This window comes from Leptidea sinapis, chromosome 3 (genome assembly GCF_905404315.1).
Source record: "Leptidea sinapis chromosome 3, ilLepSina1.1, whole genome shotgun sequence".
Taxonomy (NCBI): domain Eukaryota; kingdom Metazoa; phylum Arthropoda; class Insecta; order Lepidoptera; family Pieridae; genus Leptidea; species Leptidea sinapis.
In genome coordinates, this window is record NC_066267.1 from 8,552,802 (window position 1) to 8,577,464 (window position 24,663).

At 34.8% G+C, this 24,663-nt stretch overlaps 1 protein-coding gene across 1 annotated transcript in view; it reads left to right on the forward strand.

Annotated features, from left to right (window-relative positions):
• Window positions 1-242: 242 nt before the first annotated feature.
• Window positions 243-24,663, forward strand: part of LOC126979601 (pre-mRNA-processing-splicing factor 8) — a 41,375-nt gene continuing 16,954 nt past the window's right edge. Inside the window, exons 1-19 of the mRNA XM_050828973.1 lie at window positions 243-619; window positions 6,490-7,378; window positions 8,103-8,353; window positions 8,588-8,750; window positions 9,350-9,567; window positions 9,899-10,125; window positions 11,321-11,465; window positions 12,316-12,497; window positions 13,326-13,532; window positions 14,116-14,406; window positions 15,023-15,215; window positions 16,022-16,209; window positions 18,139-18,377; window positions 19,120-19,266; window positions 20,370-20,520; window positions 20,918-21,125; window positions 22,363-22,568; window positions 23,288-23,478; window positions 24,014-24,149. Of these exons, the coding sequence (XP_050684930.1) occupies window positions 433-619; window positions 6,490-7,378; window positions 8,103-8,353; window positions 8,588-8,750; window positions 9,350-9,567; window positions 9,899-10,125; window positions 11,321-11,465; window positions 12,316-12,497; window positions 13,326-13,532; window positions 14,116-14,406; window positions 15,023-15,215; window positions 16,022-16,209; window positions 18,139-18,377; window positions 19,120-19,266; window positions 20,370-20,520; window positions 20,918-21,125; window positions 22,363-22,568; window positions 23,288-23,478; window positions 24,014-24,149 (4,419 nt within the window). The 5' untranslated portion in view covers window positions 243-432. The remainder of the gene's footprint in view (window positions 620-6,489; window positions 7,379-8,102; window positions 8,354-8,587; window positions 8,751-9,349; window positions 9,568-9,898; window positions 10,126-11,320; window positions 11,466-12,315; window positions 12,498-13,325; window positions 13,533-14,115; window positions 14,407-15,022; window positions 15,216-16,021; window positions 16,210-18,138; window positions 18,378-19,119; window positions 19,267-20,369; window positions 20,521-20,917; window positions 21,126-22,362; window positions 22,569-23,287; window positions 23,479-24,013; window positions 24,150-24,663) is intronic.

The following is a 24,663-nucleotide window of genomic DNA, read 5'->3' on the forward strand; positions in this document are numbered from 1 at the left end:
TACATTTTATGTGATTCTTCATCCCGCCGGTCTCCACTTGATCAGTTAATAAAAAACAAAATTTATAAACCAATATATTTAAAAATACAATTCTAACTATATAAAATAAAGTGAAGTGTGAAATGAAAAGCATAAAATGTAAAAGACTCGACTTAAAGGTCTTAGTTACCTGGTCATTAGATTAAAAAAAACTATATTGTCTTTGACTTCCACCTGCAAAGCCAAAATGCAAGTTGCAAATGGCCGATGCTTGGTTGCGTCTTATTTTTGTATTGTGGTACGATAATTATATCCAAAATGTGAAATAGCGTTATAATTGTTTTGTAAAATGATTTTTTAAATATAAGGATTAATTAATGTTGGGAAACATAACCAGACTGTGAAAACTACACTTAAGTTCACGCTCTATGTTTATCCATTAGTTAGACAACCATGTCGCTGCCGCCGTACTTGCTGGGGCCTAACCCATGGGCAACCATGATGGCACAGCAACAATTGGCGGCGGCTCAACAGGCTGCGCTGCAAGCACACGCCGCAGCTGCCGCCGCCGCGCCGCCAGTACCGCCGGCACAACCTCCAAAACCCCATCATATTCCGGAGGAAAAAATCAAAGAAAAGTGTAAGTGTTAGTTTGGTGTTAATGTTTGATGCAAGCTCTCGTCGTTGTCGCCTTTACTAAATTTCATTGTTGAAATATTTTTTAATTTTTGTAAAAGTAGAAAAAAATGATATAATTTTTTCATACAATTCTAACCAAAAACAACATGGTTAAATGAAACTGCCCTGGTTTACCTTTGTAGTAATTTTATTTACTATTCAAATATTTCATGATAGGTTCATAAGAATATTCTGTTTGTAGAATTTATCTTTATTGTGTCCATAATATAAAATTTTGAACGCAAGCCTTTGGACATGTCTTTCTCTCATTTTCTTCAGTAGTTGACATTATCCAGCTTAAACCTTTATGAAGTAAATCACATTTCATGTCATTGGCTTTTGAGTAAGGTAGCCAAATAGTATCAACTTGGCAACTCCTTGCAAAGAAATTCATTTCACAATTTGCTTATATACATCGAAGAGAACTCCTTGTAAACTGTACTCTGGAGGAAAACCACTCATCTAGATAGTGGTGATCATATTATGCTAACTGTCCTTGTAAGGTCCCTAAAAAACAACCCTTTTCTGTTGTGAAGTTGACTATGGTCACAAATTGGTTTGGAATGTGTCAAGTATCTGAGCTGTATTTCAAACCAAAAAAAAGGAAGAATGAGTGTCAAACAGTATATTTTTTTTTCTTTTTAGTACCTAGCCTAGCAAAAGTAAGAAGAAAGTGATTCACTCAATTGTGTGACACATGCAGTCATTGATGGATTAAAAGATGATGGCTATAATCTTGTAAAAAGTGGAGATCTACTCAATTTTTTAATAACTGTTTGCTTTCAAACTTAGCTGGTTTATACTTCATCACCACATTGTAATTACTATTTCAAACTTATAATAATAATAATAGCCTTTTATTCAGACATAAACTAATAATTCTAATACATGACTCTTATCTAAATATCATATCTTAAATACTTAATTGTCTGTGTGCCTCTGGGCAAAGGCCTCCCCTGTTCTTCTCCACTCTTCTTTAATTCTATTATATTCCAGGTTCTTACAGCCATTTTCACTATTTCATCTGCCCATCTTCTAATTTGCCTACCTGTATTTCTCTTGCAACTTTGCATTTCAAACTAGCTTGCTATCAAATACTAAACTAAAATTCAATTTTTAACATAGGCAGTCCAGCCTCATATTACATAGTATTTCCATCTTTGTATTGCCGAAGAGAACCTAGGTCCTAAAGAATCATTAAGAGCAAAATTTAAAAAAATAAACATTGTGGCTGTAAGTGTTATGTATGTGCATAGGCATGTAAGTGAATTTTCTTCAAACTGTTGTTATCATAATGTTATCACCAGAAACTAAACATAAACTTATGCCTACTATTTGGCTAAGTAAAGTTAGTACAGATTATAGTTCATGTGCTAAGAAATTCAGAAGAATTGTTTAAAGTTGTTTATGTGGTAAAGGTTACTTTTAAATAAAATACCTTCTCAAGGATACCATAGATTAGGAATGAAACTATTATCATCAGGCTATCTATCTAAATTATAAATTTGTATGTATGGTAATTTTATTTAAAAAAATAGAAGATTTTGAGCATCAAGAGAGAACTTGATTAAGATCAGATTTCTTCAGAAACTAGTTGGAAATTACCTGATAGACCTAGATAGATTACCTGTATGGGTAGTATTTATGGCATCATCAATATATTATTGATATGCAGGAAGCATAACTGGAAGGAACAAGGCTTGGTAGTGGTTCAAAAATAAATGGCAATTATTGGTGAAAATGGATTTGTAACTATTATTTCATTCAGTGTGTAAACTATGAGAGTTGTTTTAAAACCAGTATTAGCTGGTTAATTTTGCATTTTGAGTCGAAGATGATACCTGAATGTAGAAGATCATAGTGCCAAGTGTGAGATTTTTTACCTATTCGATCACATAATTAAAAGTTACCTATGAGTTTTATGGTGTCTATGATGTTTTCTTCTACTTTAACTAGATGGCTCTCATTCAACACCATACAAATCATAGTTAGATTTTACTTGATGGAATAGGTAAAAATCTCGAAATCAGAACACTGATTTTGTGCAGTGTTTTTAAGAAATATTAGGTATATATCACAATATTAGTCGGCTCTGACAAATGACTTGGCAATGGAAAAAACAATTCTGAACTGGTTTATTCAACAAAACTGAAATTTTAAAATTTCTTTTAAAGTTGAAACAAAACCGAATGCAAACTTCTTGATTTACTTAACCATTAACCATTTAGAATCGGGTTAACAACTGACAGGCCCCAACTTGTACTTTTGAGGAACAAAATATTATGTTACAACACATCTCCACATAACTTAGTAGGGAAAAAGTGTTGACATGCCAAATTAATTGGGAAGGGTGTTTGCTCAATATTTTAAAAGGGCACTTACTATATTTTCAATTTAATTTATACCACATTGTTAAAAAATATATAAAATTTTATTAAACTAAAATTTTCTAATAAAGTAGCATTTGTTTTTCCTTTCCACAATTGGATAAAGTTCATGATAAACGTTCCAAGCCACACACATCACATTTTAAGGAATTTGTGTTATAAGTTCAATAAATATTAGTCTATTCCATATATGTGGTTTAGGTAGGCTACTAAGTCATGATGTCATTTAAAGAGTGACAGTAGGGCTGCTATTTTTTGTCAGTCTGTTAAAATGATTCACATGACCATTATTGTGTTAACTCAATTTCAACATGCTTGTGGTTTGGAACATTTTTCTGGAATTACATACAATTGTTATACATTAATGAAGAGACTGAGACAAGGAAGAGGCAAGAATTACCTTACTAAACATATGTCTGCATGTTGGCCATAATAATCATGCAGGCATGACATGTTTATGACAAATGTAAAATATCATTGCTTTACTGCAAGAACTCATTAATGCCAAAAACAGAACTATGAATTAAGCCACTTTTAGTTTTAGTAATATTGTTTTCCTTGTATCATCTTAAATATGATTTTGTTAAAGAAAAGTAAAACACTATTAAATTGCTTAATATATTTATTATTTAAATCAAGTGAGTGTTTTAAATATTAAAAAGTCATAATTAAAAAAAATATATATAAAGTAATTGAATTCTTGCCATTGGGCCTTTGATCAAGGTTTGACTTAAGATTTTTCTTAAAATATAATCATTTTTTAAATATGTACTATTTGAGTATAAATAAGTTTTTTTTTTGTGGAGAAACTTCTCATGCCTAAGGTGTTAAAAATGAATAAGAATATGTTTGTATTAAGTCCTCCTCTCTTTTAATATATTTTCCATAAAGTGCTTTAAGCCCAGTGAAAAAATTTTCGCGGTCTTTGGCTTAAAACTGCTCGTCAAACTGCCGCCTTCATCTCTTCGTCATTTGGAAATCTTCACCCTCGGAGGTCTTTCTTTACATTAGAAAATAATTACTGGGGGCTAGGTGGGTAGTTAATTTAGTAATAATGGTCATTGAAGCAGCCCACCCCACACAATATCCCCCATTGCACTTATTAAACCCCACATTTAATTCCTGAGCTATTACACTATCTACTATATTTTTCAATTGGTTTTAAGATAACAAAACTCACTAAATATTAATAGAGGGATATTGAATTTCATCATAAGGTACTAACTGATTTAATCGATATAAAAATGAATTTTCTAATTCACTATTAGAGTAGGTAATTTATTTATTTAATTCAGAGACATCTCCATATATATTAGTAAATGTATTAGTAACAATATTTATTATGAACTATGTTAGTATTATTAGTGAAATATATTTATAAACCTAGAGCTAACTGTATCCAGTGTTTCTGGAAGGAACAGTCAGCTCTGGCAGCAATCATCTTTAGGATGCTGTTACTGCTTACACGTAGACGCTGCAACATGGAGATGATCATAATGATCAATCATAAATAAACAATAATTATTTTTTGACAAACTAATAGAATTCACTAAAATTGTTTAATATGTCTTATTATGACATTATTGTTTTTAAAAGTAATTAAGCGCAGTTAATGAATTTTAAGCAAGTTTCATTCTGTATGTCATGTAAAAAACTCATGAAATACAATAAATGAGTTTTGTAAAAAAAGTATTGTACATTATTTCACGACTTTGATATTTTAAAAATTTAAAAAATGTGATTTAATGATTTTTATAGAACCAATAGTCCCAAAATTGTAATTATCAACTTTATGCTTTATGCGCTATTTATAACCTAGGTCCTAAAGAATCATTGAGAGCAAAATTCAAAGAAATTAAAATCTTGACTGCTGCTTCTCAATATATTCTTGATAATTTAATGTATGTTCATAGGCACATAAGTGAATTTGCCAGAAACTGTCATAACCATAATGTTAACACCAGGAACAGACATAAACTTATGATGCCTACTACTCGGCTAAGTCGAGTTAGTAAGTCTTTTGTGGGGCGATGTATATGCTTTTACAGCAAGATCCCAGAAAATGTTCAAAACAAAAGTATAACGATATTCAAAAGAATTGTTAAAAAACTTTTGTGTGGTAAAGGTTACTATAACATAAATGACTTTATTAATGATACCACAGATTGGGAATGGAGTGACTGCCCTCAGACTATTAAATAATAAGTTTATTTGTACAATATTACTTTGTAAACATATTTATTAGATGAAAAAAAAATCCTGCTGAGTTTGTTGCACCCATTCTTCTCAGGTCTGAGGCATTCATTTTGGAATGGGTGGTAGTTTTTTGACTTTCAATAAGTGATGTCACATCCTATTTTGAATAAAAATATTTGAATTTGAATATGTATACGTAATAGCTTTCAAATTAGAACAGCTAGAAATACGTGAGTTTTTGCATTTTATAGAGCTCGCCAAGACAATGTTAGTTATTAACTGTATTCCCATACCAGATACCAATATCCATGAAGTGAGTGATATTTGTGGAATAATTTCCAATGGGATAAATAATATTTGCAATTGATAAAATTTCTCATTTAGAGATTTTATGAGAGATGCTGTGGTTGCATACATGTTTAATCAATTATTTTGTATTTTTTGTACATATCCTAGCCTATATATATAAATCAATTTATATGTATTTATACAGTAAAACCTGTTAATTTTAGGTGCCATAAATGAATAGTGATAAATTCATCAATGGTGAATGCACAAAAGAAAAACTTTTTTTATGCAGCATAACATTAGACTAGTATTTCCATAAATATTGTTACAGGGAAATTATAGTTTATACAATCCTGTAACACTGATCAATTGAAAAACATGCATATTCTATGTGAATATACTTCACTGCAAACCTTTGTGATGTGGGTTGGGCTACTAATTCATGATGCCATTTAAAGAGTGACAGTAGGGCTGCCATGTTTTGTCAGTCTGTTAATTTGAATCACATGACCAGTTTTGTGTTCTTAACTCAATTTTGATATGATTGTGGTTTGGAACATTTTTCTGGAATTAATTCCACTATTAGTCCTAAAAAATACATAAAATTATTGGCATGGAAAATGTTTTTTTTTTTCAATAGCATGAAATATTTATGCTGTTACTGAGACCATTAATCAAAATCCATCAGAATAAAATTGCGACTAGTTGACAAAGATTTGGCAGCTGTGCATGCTTGAGTGGAGCACCTTCTCCATTTTCTCATTAATGTGGTACAGCTGTGCCATTGTTTAATATGATTCAGTTATATACTCCTTGATAGCAATTACCCAACCAAAACCATCACTAAAGTTGTATGTTTTGCACATTGTAATCTGCTGATATTATGATATCATTTTGATCTTTCAAGCTGAAACAAAAACTTTATGATGCATAAAATAAAAGATAATCTTTTCATTTGTAGCTCAAAAATGGCTACAGCTTCAATCGAAACGGTTCGCCGAAAAACGGAAGTTTGGTTTCGTCGATGCACAAAAAGAAGATATGCCGCCCGAACATATACGAAAAATTATCAGGGATCATGGCGATATGACCAGTCGTAAATACAGACATGACAAGCGAGTTTATCTGGGGGCCTTAAAGTATATGCCTCATGCTGTAATGAAACTCCTGGAGAACATGCCAATGCCATGGGAACAAATAAGAGATGTTAAAGTGTTGTATCATATTACGGGAGCGATAACATTCGTTAATGAAATACCCTGGGTCATAGAGCCTGTGTATATAGCCCAATGGGGAACAATGTGGATTATGATGCGTCGTGAAAAAAGAGACCGTAGACACTTTAAAAGGATGAGGTTCCCACCTTTTGATGATGAGGAGCCCCCTCTTGATTATGCAGATAACATATTAGATGTTGAACCACTAGAACCAATTCAAATAGAAATGGATCCTGATGAAGATGCAGCAGTTGCCTCATGGTTCTATGACCACAAACCACTCCTGGGTACCAAACATGTTAACGGATCAACATATAGAAAATGGAATTTGTCTTTGCCGCAGATGGCAACATTGTATCGACTCGCTAACCAATTGCTTACTGATTTAGTTGACGACAACTATTTCTATTTGTTTGACTCCAAGAGTTTCTTCACTGCTAAAGCACTCAATATGGCAATTCCGGGTGGGCCTAAATTTGAGCCCCTGGTGAAAGATAGTTCAGCAGGCGATGAGGACTGGAATGAATTCAATGATATTAATAAAATTATTATTCGCCAGGCTATTAGAACCGAGTATAGGATTGCTTTTCCGTATCTGTACAACAATCTACCACACTTTGTTCAGCTATCTTGGTAAGACTTTTGTATAATATTAGTAAACTTTAAGTAAGATACCTGATTAATAACTAATTTGTTTTGAGAAAATTCCTATCATGTAATCATTTTGAATATCAATATTAATAGGACACAGTGCTTGTATTAGCATGTCGTCATTGTGTGTTAATTTTCGTTATAATGAAAACTTACAAAATTATGACTATAAAATGCACACGAAAATTAATATCTCTTAAGTTTTTGTGCATATCTATATAGTTAATATGCTTTACTTTATTTTTGCTGTACTTTATATAAATAGTTCGTATGGTATAAGCTGGCTAATTTCCGCAAATCGACAAGTGCGCCTAATTTGCGTTTGTAGGAATATATTTGTTATTCCTGCCACCCCAACTCCCACCCTAACAACCTCCCCTCCCTCCTAAAGATTTTCGGAAGTGTGGTATTTCCGGTAAGTTGCTACACCTAGACAATGCAAAAGTATATATGTGCATATGTTTATTTTGCCACCATGCAGACCCTGCATATGGAGTCAATCTGTCAGTTATGCCTATATTAAATAGATGTTTATTATAAGGACTTTGACCAATTAGGGCCGCCATTATCTCTTTAAATTTAATTCTATTGAGCTTAATAAGGTGATTTGCCATATTGGCATCAATGTGGGGAGTGTCTCCCATGCTTGTCTACAGTCCTAGTGTTAACCATAGTGTTTTGTACTATATATAGTTTCAACTTGCAGGTACCACACACCAAATGTTGTTTACATCAAAACAGAAGACCCAGACCTACCTGCATTTTATTTTGACCCACTAATAAACCCAATTTCTCATCGGCATACAGTGAAGTCCTTAGACCCTGTGCCAGATGAGGAAGAGTTTGTACTTCCCGAAGAAGTGTCACCATTTTTGCAGGAACGGGCCCTATACACAGACAATACTGCAAATGGTATTGCATTGCTGTGGGCACCAAGACCTTTCAATATGAGATCAGGTGAGGGGGCTATCGTATTTTAGTTTTCTTAATAGTTCAATTTAGTTTTAAATTAAGCAAATTAAGTTAGTTTAAATAATAATTATTTATATTATTAGTTATATAATGGTGGTGATGCGATATATCCATGATTTAATACTATGTAACTATACAATATGAAAATAAAAACTTACCAAAGTAGGTATTTTGGTTACACCGCTTTTTTAATCTTTCTAAAACTTATTTTGCTATCAGGTCGTTGTCGTCGCGCAATTGATGTGCCGTTGGTGAAGACGTGGTACAAGGAGCATTGTCCCCCGGGTCAGCCGGTCAAAGTGCGTGTATCTTACCAGAAGCTGCTCAAATATTATGTTTTGAATGCACTGAAACACAGACCGCCCAAGCCACAGAAGAAGAGGTAAGCGAAAATTGTTCACAGACCAAAACAGAACTCAAAATGTTAAAATAAACCTGTAGCTTTTCTTTGCATACCAATTATTAACAAAAAAAAATGCATTAAAATATTATTCAAGTGCCATCTATATGATCAATAGCATTGGACAAGGATATGAAATAAATTTTCTATTGTAAACACTATATTAAATTTTCTAAAAGGGCGTAAATTTTAAATTGCTCTCAGCCATCATATCACACCCTTTTTTTCAAAAATGTAGTGAAAGTAGGTAGTGTAGGTCATTAAGTCCATTTCACTTTTAAAGGACTAAAAAGCGTGTAATTGTAACTGTAGGACTGCAGATCAAATAAGTCTCCCTGAAAACGAGATCTGGAAAGCTCTTGTCGGGTTAACTAAAATAATAATAAAAATGTAACTTTTATGCAAAAATCTAATGTTACTACACAGTTACATGTGTTTTAATCATTTAAAAGAGTTTTATTTAAATTTATTTAAAGTTAATTCCTCATTTATTTATACAATAATAATATCCTCTTCAAAACATCTTGTAGATGTCTTGTTTACAAAAAAGTACAAATAATTATGTAAGAAATTGTTTATAGGTACCTATTCCGATCATTCAAGTCAACAAAGTTTTTCCAAACCACAACACTTGATTGGGTAGAGGCTGGTCTCCAAGTTTGTAGGCAAGGCTACAATATGTTAAACCTACTCATACATAGAAAGAACCTCAACTACCTTCATCTGGATTATAACTTCAATTTGAAACCGGTCAAGACACTGACAACGAAGGAACGTAAGAAATCGAGGTTTGGTAATGGTGAGTACTAACATTAAAATAATTTATAATTTTAAGTATGCATTTATTCATGACAACACAAGACATATATACATAGTAAAATTAACAAATAAAAATACGATGTCATGAAAAATACACCCTCAGCATTTTTGGAATTGTAATTAGGATAACCCCAATTACAACACCGATTTTCAGTAGGTACCAAGTCGACCTGTTGACAGCAGTGATGGACAAGACGTTTCCTTTTGTTGTAGGTGTTAAACACCTAAAGATAGTAGATAATGAGAAGAAAGTAAATATTATGTATATTTTTTTATGTGATATAATATGTAAATATTGAACTTTTTTACAGCATTCCATTTGTGTCGTGAAATACTCCGGCTGACTAAGCTAATAGTGGACTCACATGTGCAATATCGTCTTAACAATGTGGATTCGTTCCAATTGGCTGATGGCTTGCAGTACATATTTGCTCATGTGGGACAGCTCACAGGAATGTACAGATACAAGTACAAACTCATGAGGCAGATCAGAATGTGCAAGGATCTGAAACATCTCATCTACTACAGATTCAATACCGTAAGTTGATATTTTGTTGAAATGAAATGATTTATTTGTATGAATCGTGGTAACTTAGTTGTTAACAATTAATTGGTGTACAGCACAATTATCTAGCTAATATATCGGCATACAAATATTTGATTGACAATATTGGAATTTTTATATTTATATGTCACTAATAAACATTAGATAGTTTTAATTCAATAAAATAATATTAAATAAACATTAGTTTGTAGGTACCTCTCAAAAATTGTTGAGGTATCAATTTTTTTTTCAGAGATGGATGATAACATAATTATTATTTATTTGATGTTTATAATTCTATACTTGCAATTTTTCTTTTGTGTAACTTGTATTGGAGTCACTGTCTATATTAATTATTCATTAAACTAAACAACGAACAACCAATATTGACTGTGTAAAGTATTGATAGATGATAGTTTATTTAACACCTTTACCGGTGTTAGTTCTGTAAATGGCCACGCTACTTTATTGTGTAAATCTTTAAACGGTTTGCTTTGGTAATTATCTTTGTGAGAAAACTTACACCGTTGTATGAATCTTGAGCGATAGTATTTATTATTATCAAGAGTACATTTGCTGAGGACTGTATGTTCCCTATAAATACAAATATAAAAGTGAATGGACATATTGATTAAGAGTCACATAGAATAGGCAGGGAAATCTTGAAATTACTAGAAATAAAAGAACAGAGAGCTTCTGTGTAAAAATTGAGTTTAAGCAAGAATAGTATTCCAAATTATGGTCCATAATATCTTCCATCTATGATTCAGGTATGATTTTATGTATATAAGTGGTAATTTTTGAGATGTATGCCTATTTGTGAACCCTCCACATTAAGTTGTCCACTGGCATGTGCAAAATAACGAATATATATTTTGGAAAAATCATAGACCACAAATGTCATAAATTTTTTATTATACCTTTTTTTTAAAATACAAAAATAGGTTATTTTGGATATGACATATAGGTTTCCCGAATATGTATAGGTAGTATAATAATAAAAATACTTACTTGATTTATTGAAACATAAACTAGTGTATTTTTAGACATAAAATACACCCTTTTATATCATTTTATATCAGTTATAAACCCTTTTCATTTGCTTTTGTTTCAATTGATAAGTTTAAGGCCATGTCTTGTTGATGATTGGATATTGAAAATTAATTAATTTCCAATGTTTGTTCTAAAGGGTCCAGTATCCAAAGGCCCTGGCTGTGGTTTCTGGGCACCAGGCTGGCGCGTGTGGTTGTTCTTCATGAGGGGGATCACTCCACTGCTTGAGAGGTGGCTCGGAAACTTGCTATCCAGGCAATTTGAGGGACGACATTCTAAAGGTATGTTGTGTTTACATTTTTGCAAGAAACTTATAACCATAATGTTAACACCAGAAATAGACATAAATTTACTATGCCTACTACTTGGCAAAATAGAGTTAGTAAGTCTTTTGTGGAGTGATGTATATGCTTTTACAACAAGATCCCAGCAAATGTTTAAAACATGAGATGTAAATTCAAAAGAATTGTCAAAAAAACGGTTATGTAGTAAAGGTTACTTATAACATAATGACACCACAGATTGGTAATGGAGCGAACATCCTCAGGGTATTAAATTATAAGTTTAATTGTACGATATTACATTGTAACCATATTTTTTATGAAAAAAGAAAAACTCAGGTGAATTTCTTGCGCCCGTTTCCTCAGCTCTGAGGCGTACTTTTTCGTATGGATGGAATTTTAGTTCTTGATTTTTAATAAGTGAGATATCATATTCTATTTTGTATTAATATATTAGAATTTGAGTAATAATTAGTAGGCTAATTTTCATAGTGATCGTCATTGGATATGTACTACTTGTAGGTTTTGAATTGTTTAAGAAGTAATTTCTATTTGGACTATCATTATTAGCCTACATTGTATTTATGTTTGAAATTGTAGTATTAGATATTTTAGTACATATAGATTAGGTAAATTTAACTTGGGCTAATATCCAATGTAAAAAAAAAGTCGCAGATTGGTTATAATTTTTAACAGTTTTTGAAGAATAGCTTAAATTTAATATTTATGGTTTAGTTAATTATTATATAATTATAGTTATCAGATTATTATGGATACCAATAAGTGAGTAGGTCAAAAACAATCGAAATTTTGTGACGGTAATTGTAATAATATTAATATTTTACATCAGGTGTTGCAAAGACCGTGACGAAACAGCGTGTCGAGTCTCACTTCGACCTCGAACTGCGCGCGTCAGTGATGCACGACATTGTCGACATGATGCCCGAGGGTATCAAGCAGAACAAAGCCAGGACTATCCTGCAACATCTGTCTGAAGCATGGAGATGCTGGAAGGCGAATATACCTTGGAAGGTGACTTATTATTTCTCGACTTACTTTTTTTCGTTATAGAATAAAACAATCTAATATATTCTGTTACTTTAATATCCTTATTTATATATTCTTTCTATTAAATCTATATATATATAAATGAATTGCTGTTCGTTAGTCTCGCTAAAACTCGAGAACAGCTGTACCGATTTGGCTAATTTTGGTCTTGAATTATTTGTGGAAGTCCAGAGAAGGTTTAAAAGGTGAATAAATAGGAAAATGCTCCTAAATTAAATAAAAACAACAAATTTGTTTTTCCTTTGATGTGTCCATACATAATTTCTATGAGAGAATTTATTGACTCATGGTTTGACAGTTCTGCTGTGAAACAATTTCATTACGACAGCAGGGTGCATATTTTACGAAGTAATTTTTGATGTTATTATTATTGACAAATTCATATAAAAACATTATTTTATTTATTATATACAGAACAACGTCTGTTATAAATATTGTATATAAGGCCGAAGGCCGACTGTTGTTACTTTACTTCATTCTCTAATCTAAAATCTGTTCTATTCGATTGACTTCTCATCCGCTACAATATAATATTAAATTTTAATAATTTTCTATTTTTTAGCTTGACGGCCAACCACAGATCAATGAGTTCTTATAAGCGAATAAGAACTCCTTGTTACAGTACTTATTTATGTGTGTCTGTAAATTAATTATTAAAAAAAAGTCAAATTTGTAGCAGGACATGCTATAGAATTTAAATTTTTTAACAAGAAATTGGTGTAATTTTATTTTATCATATGAAAAATAGAAAACTCACACGCTTTAGTTACAAAACTATAATTATATTATCAGGTACCAGGTCTGCCCACACCAATAGAAAACATGATTCTCCGGTATGTGAAAATGAAAGCAGACTGGTGGACCAACACAGCTCATTATAACCGAGAGAGAATACGTCGCGGTGCCACCGTCGACAAAACTGTGTGCAAGAAGAACCTTGGTAGACTGACGAGGCTTTACCTTAAAGCTGAACAAGAGAGACAGCACAATTATCTAAAGGTAACTAAACAATGTGTAATAGTCTAACATACAAACAGGAAGCACAGATAGTATTTCATTTATTTTCATAATAAATTTGATTGCAATGCGGCCGATATCAACACCATCTTTGTGCTGCAGAAGAGGGCTATTCACACTATTTATAACCTGGGTCCTAAAGAATCATTAAGAGAAAAATTTAAAGAAATAAACATCTCAACAATTGCCTCTCAATATATTCTTGATAATGTTATGTACATAGGCATATAAGTAAATTTGCTAGAAACTGTCATAACCCTAATGTTAACACCAGAAACAAACATAAACTTATAATGCCGACTACTTGGCTAAATTTAGTTAGTCTTTTGTGGGGCTCTGTATATGCTTTTGCAACATGATCCCAGAAACTTAACTTTTTCGAATGAGTGGTTATTGAGTTTCAATAAGCGATATTTAATCCTATTTAGAATTAGAATATTTTAATTTGATTCATAGAATATAGGCATTGGCTAACTTTGATATTGATTAAGATAATTTTAGGCGCAACTTTAAAAATCGTATTAATAGGTAAATTAATTTATATTAACACATTTATTTTTAATAGGATGGACCATACATTTCACCTGAAGAAGCTGTTGCCATCTACACAACAACAGTCCATTGGCTAGAGTCTCGACGCTTCGCCCCCATTCCCTTCCCTCCACTGTCATACAAACACGACACCAAGTTGCTTATCCTAGCGCTGGAGAGACTCAAGGAGGCGTACAGTGTGAAGTCGAGGTTGAACCAGAGTCAGAGAGAAGAGCTCGGACTCATTGAACAGGCTTATGACAATCCTCATGAAGCCTTGTCCAGAATCAAACGACATTTGCTCACACAGAGAACTTTCAGAGAGGTGAGTTGATTACTTAATCTATTATATATCTGTATATAATATAAGTATAAGGTTTCATTCGCTATAATATCTTAACAAATAGACAACTACACGTATTTCATATCTGCAATTTTTTATATTGCTAACCCATATTTTACAGATTAAGAATTAAAGTATGTACCTACACATTTTATTTAATGTTAAGACACTTTTCTATTTTAATTCTAATTTTTAATGATAATAAGGGACGAGCAGGACTTTCAGCTGATGGTAATTGATACGTCCTGCCAATTACAATGCAGTGCCACGCAGGATTTTTGAAAAACCCAAAAATTCTGAGCGGCATTACAATTGCTCGTCACCTTGAGACAAAAGATGTTAAGTCTCATTTGCCCAGTAATTTGACTCGCTATGGCGCCCTTTATAACCGAAACACATTACTGTATCACGGCAGGTATCTGCGCCGTTGTGGTACCCATAATCTATCCGGCATCTTGTGCAAAAGAGCCTCCCACTGGTAACTGATTGACTTTCAATAAGTGATTTCGTATCCTATTTTAAATAAAAAGATTTGAGTTTGAGAAAGAGAAAACAGAGTTACAGAACGACATATTTATATTGGATTACGTTTCATTAGGTGGGCATAGAATTTATGGACCTATACTCTCACCTTGTCCCCGTGTACGACGTGGAGCCCCTGGAGAAGATAACAGATGCATACCTCGACCAGTACTTGTGGTACGAGGCTGACAAGCGGCGCCTGCTGCCGCCCTGGGTTAAACCCGCCGACACGGAGCCGTCGCCGCTGCTCGTCTACAAATGGTGTCAAGGTTGGTGGTTACAACATAATGTGAACGGACCCTAAATGCGAACTGACGTGCAGATATAGGTCTGGTTCACATCTGGTTTTAACGTTCTTATAATAAAATTTGATTAAGTATGCGCTTGTAAAATTTTGTATTTTGACGATCGGTCCTGCGCTGCCTTCATCCAACGTATTCCGGCGATCTTGACCAGATCGTCAGTCCATCTTGAGGCCTTGAGGGGGGGCCTAACAACACTGCGTCTTCCGGCACGTGGGCTGCACGGACTTTTCTGCCCCACCAGCCGCCTGTCCATCAAACTATGTGCCTTCTCACCACTTCAATTTCGCAATCATTTGGTTACGTCCTATATATAGCTCTCTCCATTGCCCTCTGAACGACCATGAGCTCTTTCATCATGAAATATAAATTTCATGTTATAATGTAATAGTAATATATGTTTTCAATAGGTTTGATATATTTTATACAAGGTTATTTTGCACTCCATCATAATTAAGTCTAAAGTATTTGTCGAATATTCTGTTGGTAGTGCGATTGCCGTGGTGGGAATGGACTCTTAATTATTTATATTTAATTTTGTAAAATTTGATCTGAAACGTTCATCGATAATATTAAAGGAATTTTCCGTAGAGAATTATTGGCTACATTTTTCGATTCAGTTTTATATACATAATATCTTGTTTCGGAAACTATAAGCGTTTCAATATTTAAGCCTCAAAACCTGGTAGTGTCGGACTACGGCGCGACTAAATGTTAGAGTAGACAAGTGCATGTGGTATCTAATATTAAGTAAAAGCGCCGCCTCGTGGCAGGTATCAACAACCTGCAGGACGTGTGGGAGGCGGGCGAAGGTGAGTGCAACGTGCTGCTGGAGTCGCGCTTCGAGAAGCTGTACGAGAAGATCGACCTCACGCTGCTGAACAGACTGCTGCGGCTGATAGTGGACCACAACATAGCTGACTACATGACTGCCAAGAACAACGTCGTCATCAACTACAAGGTAACCTGTATTGACAGAACTGCGATGATCTGCGTCTGTGTGCGTGCGTCGTTTCGAACGTTTGTACCTACGTAGTTTCAATACCTCTTTTAGGTGATATAATATATACTGTGTCGGAATCCGGTTTATAATTACTGGTGATTTTGTGGTGAATTACATATCAAGCCAAGTTAATGGAATACCTTGTTATAATTATAATTTGAATCCAAATCTTGTGAATTATCCTGAGTGTTTGTGCCAAGTTTGTGCGTTCACCACTAAAAAGTCTCCCTTTGTCGTATCCCCTCGATTCGAGATCACTCCTCTAACTGCCACAGCCTGTATTGACATACTTGGCGTCGATATATCGAGTGACGTTAAGTTCCGTGGTCGCTTGGAAGAGAAGGCCAAACTGGCCTCTAAAAAGCTTGGTGTACTCAGTAAGGCGAGACAGTACTTCACTAAAAGCCACCGCCTGCAACTTATAAGGCGCAAATTCGGCCTCATATGGAGTACTGTTCTCACCTCTGGGCGGGTGCTCCCCAGTACCAGCTTCTTCCATTTGACCGCATACAACGAAGAGCGGCTCGAATCATCGACTATCAAGTCATCTCCGATCGGCTTGATTCTCTAGCATTGCGTAGAGATGTGGGTTCTCTCAGCATCTTCTACCGCATTTATCACAGGGAGTGCTCAGAGGAGCTGTTCGGGTTGATTCCAGCGGCCGAATTCCACCATCGGACATTACGTGCAAAGTACCATCCGCATCACGTAGACGTCTGGCATTCCACAACCGCGCGTTTTCGTCGAAATTTCTTGCCTCGTACAGCCATTTTGTGGAATCAATTACCGGCAGCGGTCTTCCCGAACAGATACGTCTTGGGGACCTTAAAGGCCGGCAACGCATTTCTTGACACACCTGTTGTTGCGGATGTCCATGGGCGGTTGCCTCACCTCTCCCCATCCCGTGAGCCTCTTGCCCGTTTGCCCCCTCTCATATAAAAAAAAAATCCTGAGTGTAAATTCTTTTATGATTTGTATTTTAATCTAGACTCTTAGAGATTTATGTTAGTCTCAAGAAAACTCATAACTATTTAACTATCACGTAGGTAATACACATTAAAATACAAACTTATCAAATCAATACTAATAAGATATATAAGTTATGTTGTTGGTATGTAAAGTGATGAATCGCGTAGGGGTCCTGAAACCAGAGAGTCCCTGTGCTCTGGGGCCGCGAGTCGCCCGTGCGCCGCTGACCGTGTGTGTGCGAGTGGCTCGTGACTGAGACAACGCTTTCTGATTATATACCACACTCGAAAATCGATTTTAAATTGTCTTTTACATTATATTTTAGTGTATACTACAGCAGCTATCAAAGACTTAAACAACCCAGACCATCGACTTGTAGAGCTAACTATTTGTTGCCCTTTGGGCGTTCTTTCAACAAAATTAGTTCGAATTGTGGTACAAAAAGATGCAAAAACAAAATAAAACACATTCAGTGCTGTCTTTGCCCTACAACTCCGGTTTCATTAGTGATGATGCCACTAAATAACAGGTGTGCGGAGATTCCATCATTCTCCTCCTCGCGTCGGTTTCCTCAGTGCTGAGGGTCGTGATTATATCGACAGTGTACCTTTTTTGCGTATTATTTGCCGCCATCTGCCCCTGTCGGAAGCAGAGTGTAAAGCGTAGTGAACAGTGGTTGAAACCACTGTCCACTACGCTTTACACTCTGATATACACTGATCGGTCCATCGCATGGGGCTCCTTCTTCTAGGTCTTCTTCCCTTCACCTTCTCTGTTATCATCAGTCTCTCTAGGTTGTCTTCATCCCTCATTATTCACATAAAAAAATAAAGCAGAAAATTATTTAGTCTGTTGATTTGCATAAACCAATTTGTATTGTTGTGTTGGCACCGGTGTTGAGTCGTGTGTTCCCGGCAGGACATGAACCACACCAACTCGTACGGCGTGACCCGCGGGCTGCAGTTCGCGTCGTTCGTGGTGCAGTACTACGGGCTGGTGCTGGACCTGCTGGTGCTGGGTCTCTCTCGCGCCGCCGACATGGCCGGCCCGCCGCAGCTGCCCAACGACTTCCTGGCCTTCCAGGACCGCGCCGTGGAGCGCGCGCACCCCGTGCGCCTCTACTGCCGCTACGTCGACCGGATCCACATATACTTCCGGTGAGGGACCACTCGGCAGTAGCTAACACTCAATGGAACTTTTACGCACAATAAACCCCCAGAGCTTTTTTTATGGAAAAACAGCACAAACGAGCGTTCAAGTCACCTAGTGTTAAGTGATCACTGCCGCTCACATTCTATTGCAACACCAAAGGAATCACAGGAACCGGTTGCCGCCTTTAAGGAAGGTGTCCGCGCTTTTTGTGAAAGTGCCCATGTTGTATCGTCCCGAAAACACGGTTTCACCCTGGCTGGACGTTAGTAATATGGTGGGCCTGTCCAATATTCAACTCTCAAGGATTATATGCACCGAATACTCGATTGTAACGTATGAGTTACACATCACATATCATTTAATGCTAACATCAGGATTGTGCATAGTTATGGAACCTTGGACAGGACTTATCTTTACAAAAGTTGTTATCAAAACTTGTAATTTATATATTAGCAACTATGCTTAATTGTCCGGATAGCTTAACCTAGTAGCAATAATTCTTTATCAAACAAGTTATTTGAGGACTATTGTTTATATTTATTTGTATATATACTGTTTTAATGCAAGCTGTATTTGCCTGTAATTGGGTCTGCATCTAGTATGAAATCTTGTCGTTACTAAGATGTAAACCTTTTGGCAAACTTAATAAATAAATAAACTATTGTTAATCAAAAGTTTTAAAAAAAGTTAATTTCAACTGTTGGTAAGGAAACAAGAATTTTATCACTGCTATTTTACCATCCACAGATTCACAGCAGAAGAGGCTCGTGACCTTATACAACGTTATCTGACAGAGCACCCAGACCCCAACAATGAGAACATTGTGGGATACAACAACAAGAAGTGCTGGCCCCGAGACGCTCGGATGAGACTCATGAAGCATGATGTTAATCTGTGAGTGATCATTCTTAGTACATTATATTTAATTGCTGTTATGAAGAACAAAAATTATAAAAGCACAATAAATGCGGTAGAAATGAGATCTTTGTGCTATATTAGAGTTATTTTGAGTGACAGATTTAAGAAACAATAAAATCAAAAAACAACGTCGAGTGAAAGAAGATATAGATACAGTATTGACAAATAGGCAATTGGGCCTATTAAGAAGTCGTCAGAAAATGTCCGAGCGTCGTGGTATATATTACATATTATACCTTAACACATTACATTTAAGTATTACTAAACATTCACCTTTAATTTCGTGATAGTAATGTATAAAACTCTGCCTAATAGACGCGTAGGCAGAGTTTTGCTTTAGACAAATTGTGAGTGACATTCGGTTGGTTAAATAAAAGTAAATAGACTGCTTTTTTAATAGAATTTATAGTGACTTTATTAATATAAATTAAACATTCACTTATTTATTTATTGGTTCCCATACAACATATATGTATTAATAATTACAAAATAACGCTAGTTTAATTAAACCATGATTATCATATACGTCAATTAAATGGATGGCGTGATATTTAACTTAAATAAATGTAGAGTATTACAATACAATAAATAATTTTGTTACAATCACGACTTAGGCAAATACATGTAAACTTGTTAACTATAAAAAAATATACATAAATTTAAAACACACAAACTAAAATTATATCCTAAATATTATAAGTATAACATACAATAAGGCAAAACTGATACAAATTTCAAAAATTTAAAATAAATAATAATATTTAGTCGGGGATGTATCGAAAATAGGTCAAGTACCAGGAATAAGAGAGCAAGAATGAAAGGTTTCACGTCTAATTGATGATGCATGCCAAGCACGTGTATCAAGATATGGAAGTCTGTACCCTCAGGATGTGGTGTATGTATGTGTGGAATTTCCAAATTAGAATTACTAAGGGTAATTATAATATTTAACAAACCACATTGGTTAAAAACTATACTAAAATATTATTACAAAATGCACAGTGAAGGATTGTTTGAATGTGCATCTGTTAATTATATAGATTATAGAAGTTTATTTTGAAAATATTATTTACAAACAGAGGACGCGCCGTGTTCTGGGATATCAAGAACCGTCTGCCGCGGTCGGTGACGACGATCCAGTGGGAGAATAGCTTCGTGTCTGTTTATTCAAAGGATAACCCCAACCTGCTTTTCAACATGGCCGGTTTTGAATGCAGAATTTTACCTAAAGTAACTATTTATTTTTATTCCTAATCTTGAATTGTATATGGGCTGAGCTATGTTTCATATTTATTTTTCTTTGTAGTACTTATGTTAAAAAGTATTTATAAATTGAAATTGTATTTACATGTCTACTACTAAGATAATCGATGCTTTATAAGTTAATAGCTACTAATTTTTACTAGCTTATTTCGACCTATGGTCATGATGCTTTCAACAGTACCGAAATATCAGGACTCTCAAAAAGTAAAATTATCAATGAATGAATAAAATATTTACTGCAAACTAACATGATTCACTAAAGCTACGAATATACAAAACACGATAAATTCATTCAAGTACTTGGACTTGATCAGACCTTGTAACAGCATAGAAAGATTGAGGTTCTCAAAACTTAACATTTTAGTGTCGAAGTCAAAATGAAGAGTTGTCACACCGAGATGGAGTATGGAATCTGCAGAATGAAGTAACAAAGGAGAGAACAGCCCAGTGCTACCTTCGGGTTGATGACGAGTCTCTCGCGCGCTTCCACAACAGAGTGCGGCAGATACTCATGGCCTCTGGCTCGACAACATTTACTAAGATTGTCAATAAATGGAACACAGCTCTTATAGGTTTGTTACCCTTTACTTTAATACTATTATTAATACTATCAGAATTCTCCGTTCTTACTGCACCGGATGAACTTGAAAGGCGGGCATCAACAACCCAAGTGGCTGGTTCATTGCCACATCTGCCCACTGTCCTTCAGCCAAATGCGCTCATCGATACCCTCTCTCACCAACAACCTACACAACACCCAATTGATGAATGTCTCAAGCTCTACACAGTTGAAAGAAGTGATACCTGCACTGTAGCCCAAAACTGACACGTCGAATTATCTGCCTTAAAAGACATAACATCACTAAACAAGTACAATCGGCGTAACAGACAGTCCCAAGTGCAGAGGCTGTCTAGCCGAGGACGAAACGGTCACCAATCAACGGGCAAATACCTTAATTAATGCGAGGTCGCTCCAAGAAGTCTGAACATAACAGGAATGTTTTGAACTTCTGGAAGGAGCTGGGCTTGTTGGAGTAACTGGCCAATACTGCACGCAAAATGGACTAGTGTTTTAATTGCGGAAACAGGAGCTAAACCATACCAATACTATTATTATTAGTTTTTATGTAAATTCGCAAGAGTAAATTCTCATCTAAGGAAAGTAGCAAAATAAATCCGCCCGTGGACATCAGCAATTAATCTATATATATAAAAGAGAATGTATGTTCCCTAATAACTCCTTGACTATTCGACCGATCTCAATGAAATCTTTTGTAATAGATTTGTTGAAGCTCAAAGAAGGTTTACATATATAATTTATATGGCAAAACGTTTGCCAGGTCAGCTAGTATTGTCATAATATTAAATCAGTATGCAAAGTTAGTTACTAGTGCTTTTTAAAGTGTTGCTGTTGTAAAAGCGTATTTATACATCGCCTAACTAATGACTTACAAACTCTACTTAACGAATATATTGCGAGGCAGCAATTAAAATGTTTACTTCTCGAAATTATTCTCATAATGATTCTTTAGTTAGATTATAAATAGCCTAAATTGCCCTCTTCTGCAGCACAAAGATGGTGTTAATATTGAATGCATTGTACATTTAGGAAAAAAATTGTATGGTTCATGTACACTGTATAAAATATGTACCACAATAAATTTTTCATGAGTTAAATTAGTATGTATTTTGTAATGCACTTTGTACCTACTTACTTTAACAAATAAATAAAAGTGACTGAATTTGGTGGTAAATGGCTCACCCCATTGGATAGCCACATCATAACCTAACAATATCAATCCATTTTAGGGTTGATGACTTACTTCCGTGAAGCCGTAGTCAACACCCAGGAGCTATTGGACTTGCTCGTTAAGTGTGAGAACAAAATTCAAACAAGAATCAAGATCGGCCTCAACTCGAAGATGCCCTCGCGTTTCCCGCCGGTGGTGTTCTACACGCCCAAGGAACTCGGCGGCTTGGGAATGTTGTCTATGGGACATGTTCTTATACCACAGGTATTTTTTTTATTTTACTTTATTCAACAAACCAACAATACTCATGCATAAATGTAAAAATATCAACAAGGAGACTTAAAACGAAAAGACACATAGCAAAAATATCAATAACTGGCATGTACAAAAGATTTAGAGACATGAGTATTTAAAGTAGTGTAAAAAAATATAGTAATTTCTACAAATTAGCTCCCTTACGCAGGGAGTCAATGACATGACGAAAGCAGTATGATTTAATATTAATGATAGGCAAATGTGGTTTGAACCGAATCGTGTCTTGTTCATGCATCGCGGCTATCTACGCCCCACCAGCGCTCCGTGCATCTTCATAACGCGTGCGTTTTTGTTCTTCTTCTGTTCAAGCCGACGAAGTAGGGTTAAACCGAATGTAAAACGAAGTTGGTCCCGTCCCTAATTAATATTATTATTCTTATGCAAAACATTAATCTTTGGTATACTATCTACACTAAATTAAGCGTTTAGAAAATTCAATTAAAGGATCATGTGATAATATGCGGTCACCCCAGCCCTATATGTCATTACTAATGACATAATGGGCTGTGACATAACTGTTTTTAATTATGTAAACCGTTCCTCCATAGGTTGACACATAATTACCAATTTACTAATTATTATCTTGTCACATTGGTGATAGCTTATTATCAAGTAATGTATGAATATTTTTAACTCTTCCGTGAATAAAATTTAATTTCATTGTACAGTCGGATCTGCGATGGTCGAAACAAACAGACGTGGGCATCACACACTTCCGGTCGGGCATGTCGCACGACGAGGACCAACTGATCCCCAATCTGTACCGCTACATTCAGCCGTGGGAGGCAGAGTTTGTAGACTCTCAGCGCGTCTGGGCCGAGTACGCGCTCAAGCGGCAGGAGGCCAACGCTCAGAATAGGTAACGTAACCTCGCATTTTTTTTTCTATCGCTATATAAAGAAAATTAAAATTCTCATTATACTTTTGTATGAAACCCTTGAAACTTGTGCCAGTGAGTTGATTGCAATTTCGACGCTATTCATAATTATGGGTTTTCAATAATTTGTAGCGTAACAAAGTAAGTGCGTATTACTTACAAAAATCTGGCTCATCTCATGACTTTTAAAAAAAATAATGTGCTATAAAAACAAAGCCTCACCAAAACATGTCCTGTCATCAAACTTAACATAACAAAAAATACTTTTAAAATATTTACGAAAGACCTGTAATATTTATTATGTATTGTTGGGAAATGATGAATCGCGTAGGGGTCCTGAAACCAGAGAATCCCTGTGCTCTGGGGATGATCATAGTCTGCAGTGATTGTTGATCACAATCATTGTGGATGTGGTTGTCTGATATAACGCTATCTGATCTCAATTACATACATACACCCAATTTCTATAGGTTACATAATTAAGAGATAAAATATTAACTGTTGAATTCCTTTTTAGACGTTTAACATTGGAAGACTTGGAGGACTCATGGGACAGAGGTATCCCAAGAATTAACACCCTGTTCCAAAAAGACAGGCACACACTTGCCTATGATAAAGGCTGGCGAATTCGTACCGAGTTCAAACAATATCAGGTAACTTCATTGTAATATCTTCTAATATATAAAATTGTCATGACATGGTGTTAAACTTTGAACTCCTCCAAAACGGCTTGACCGATTCTCATGAAATTTTGAGTGCATATTGGGTAGGTCTGAGAATCAGACAACATCTATTTTTCATCCCCCTAAATGTTAAGGGTGGTCCACACGATTTTTTTTTTACATTTTTTTTTAAATTTGTATTATTATGAGTGCACATTAAAAAATACATACAACTTCAAATTTTCACCTTCTACGATCAACAGTTACTTTTGTATCGCGATTTTAATATCGGCAATACAACGTTTGCTGGGTCAGCTAGTATTATATATAATTAAGGATTCAAATTTGTATATTAGAATAGTTTAATGTGTGACGATTAAATGTGATCCTCGAGATTTTACTGAATAAAGATATTCTGATTCTGATAATTCTATGGTATTCCAAGGTAATAAAGCCCTTTTTATGAAGATAAATAATATATTATAATTTATTTAAAAAAAAATTG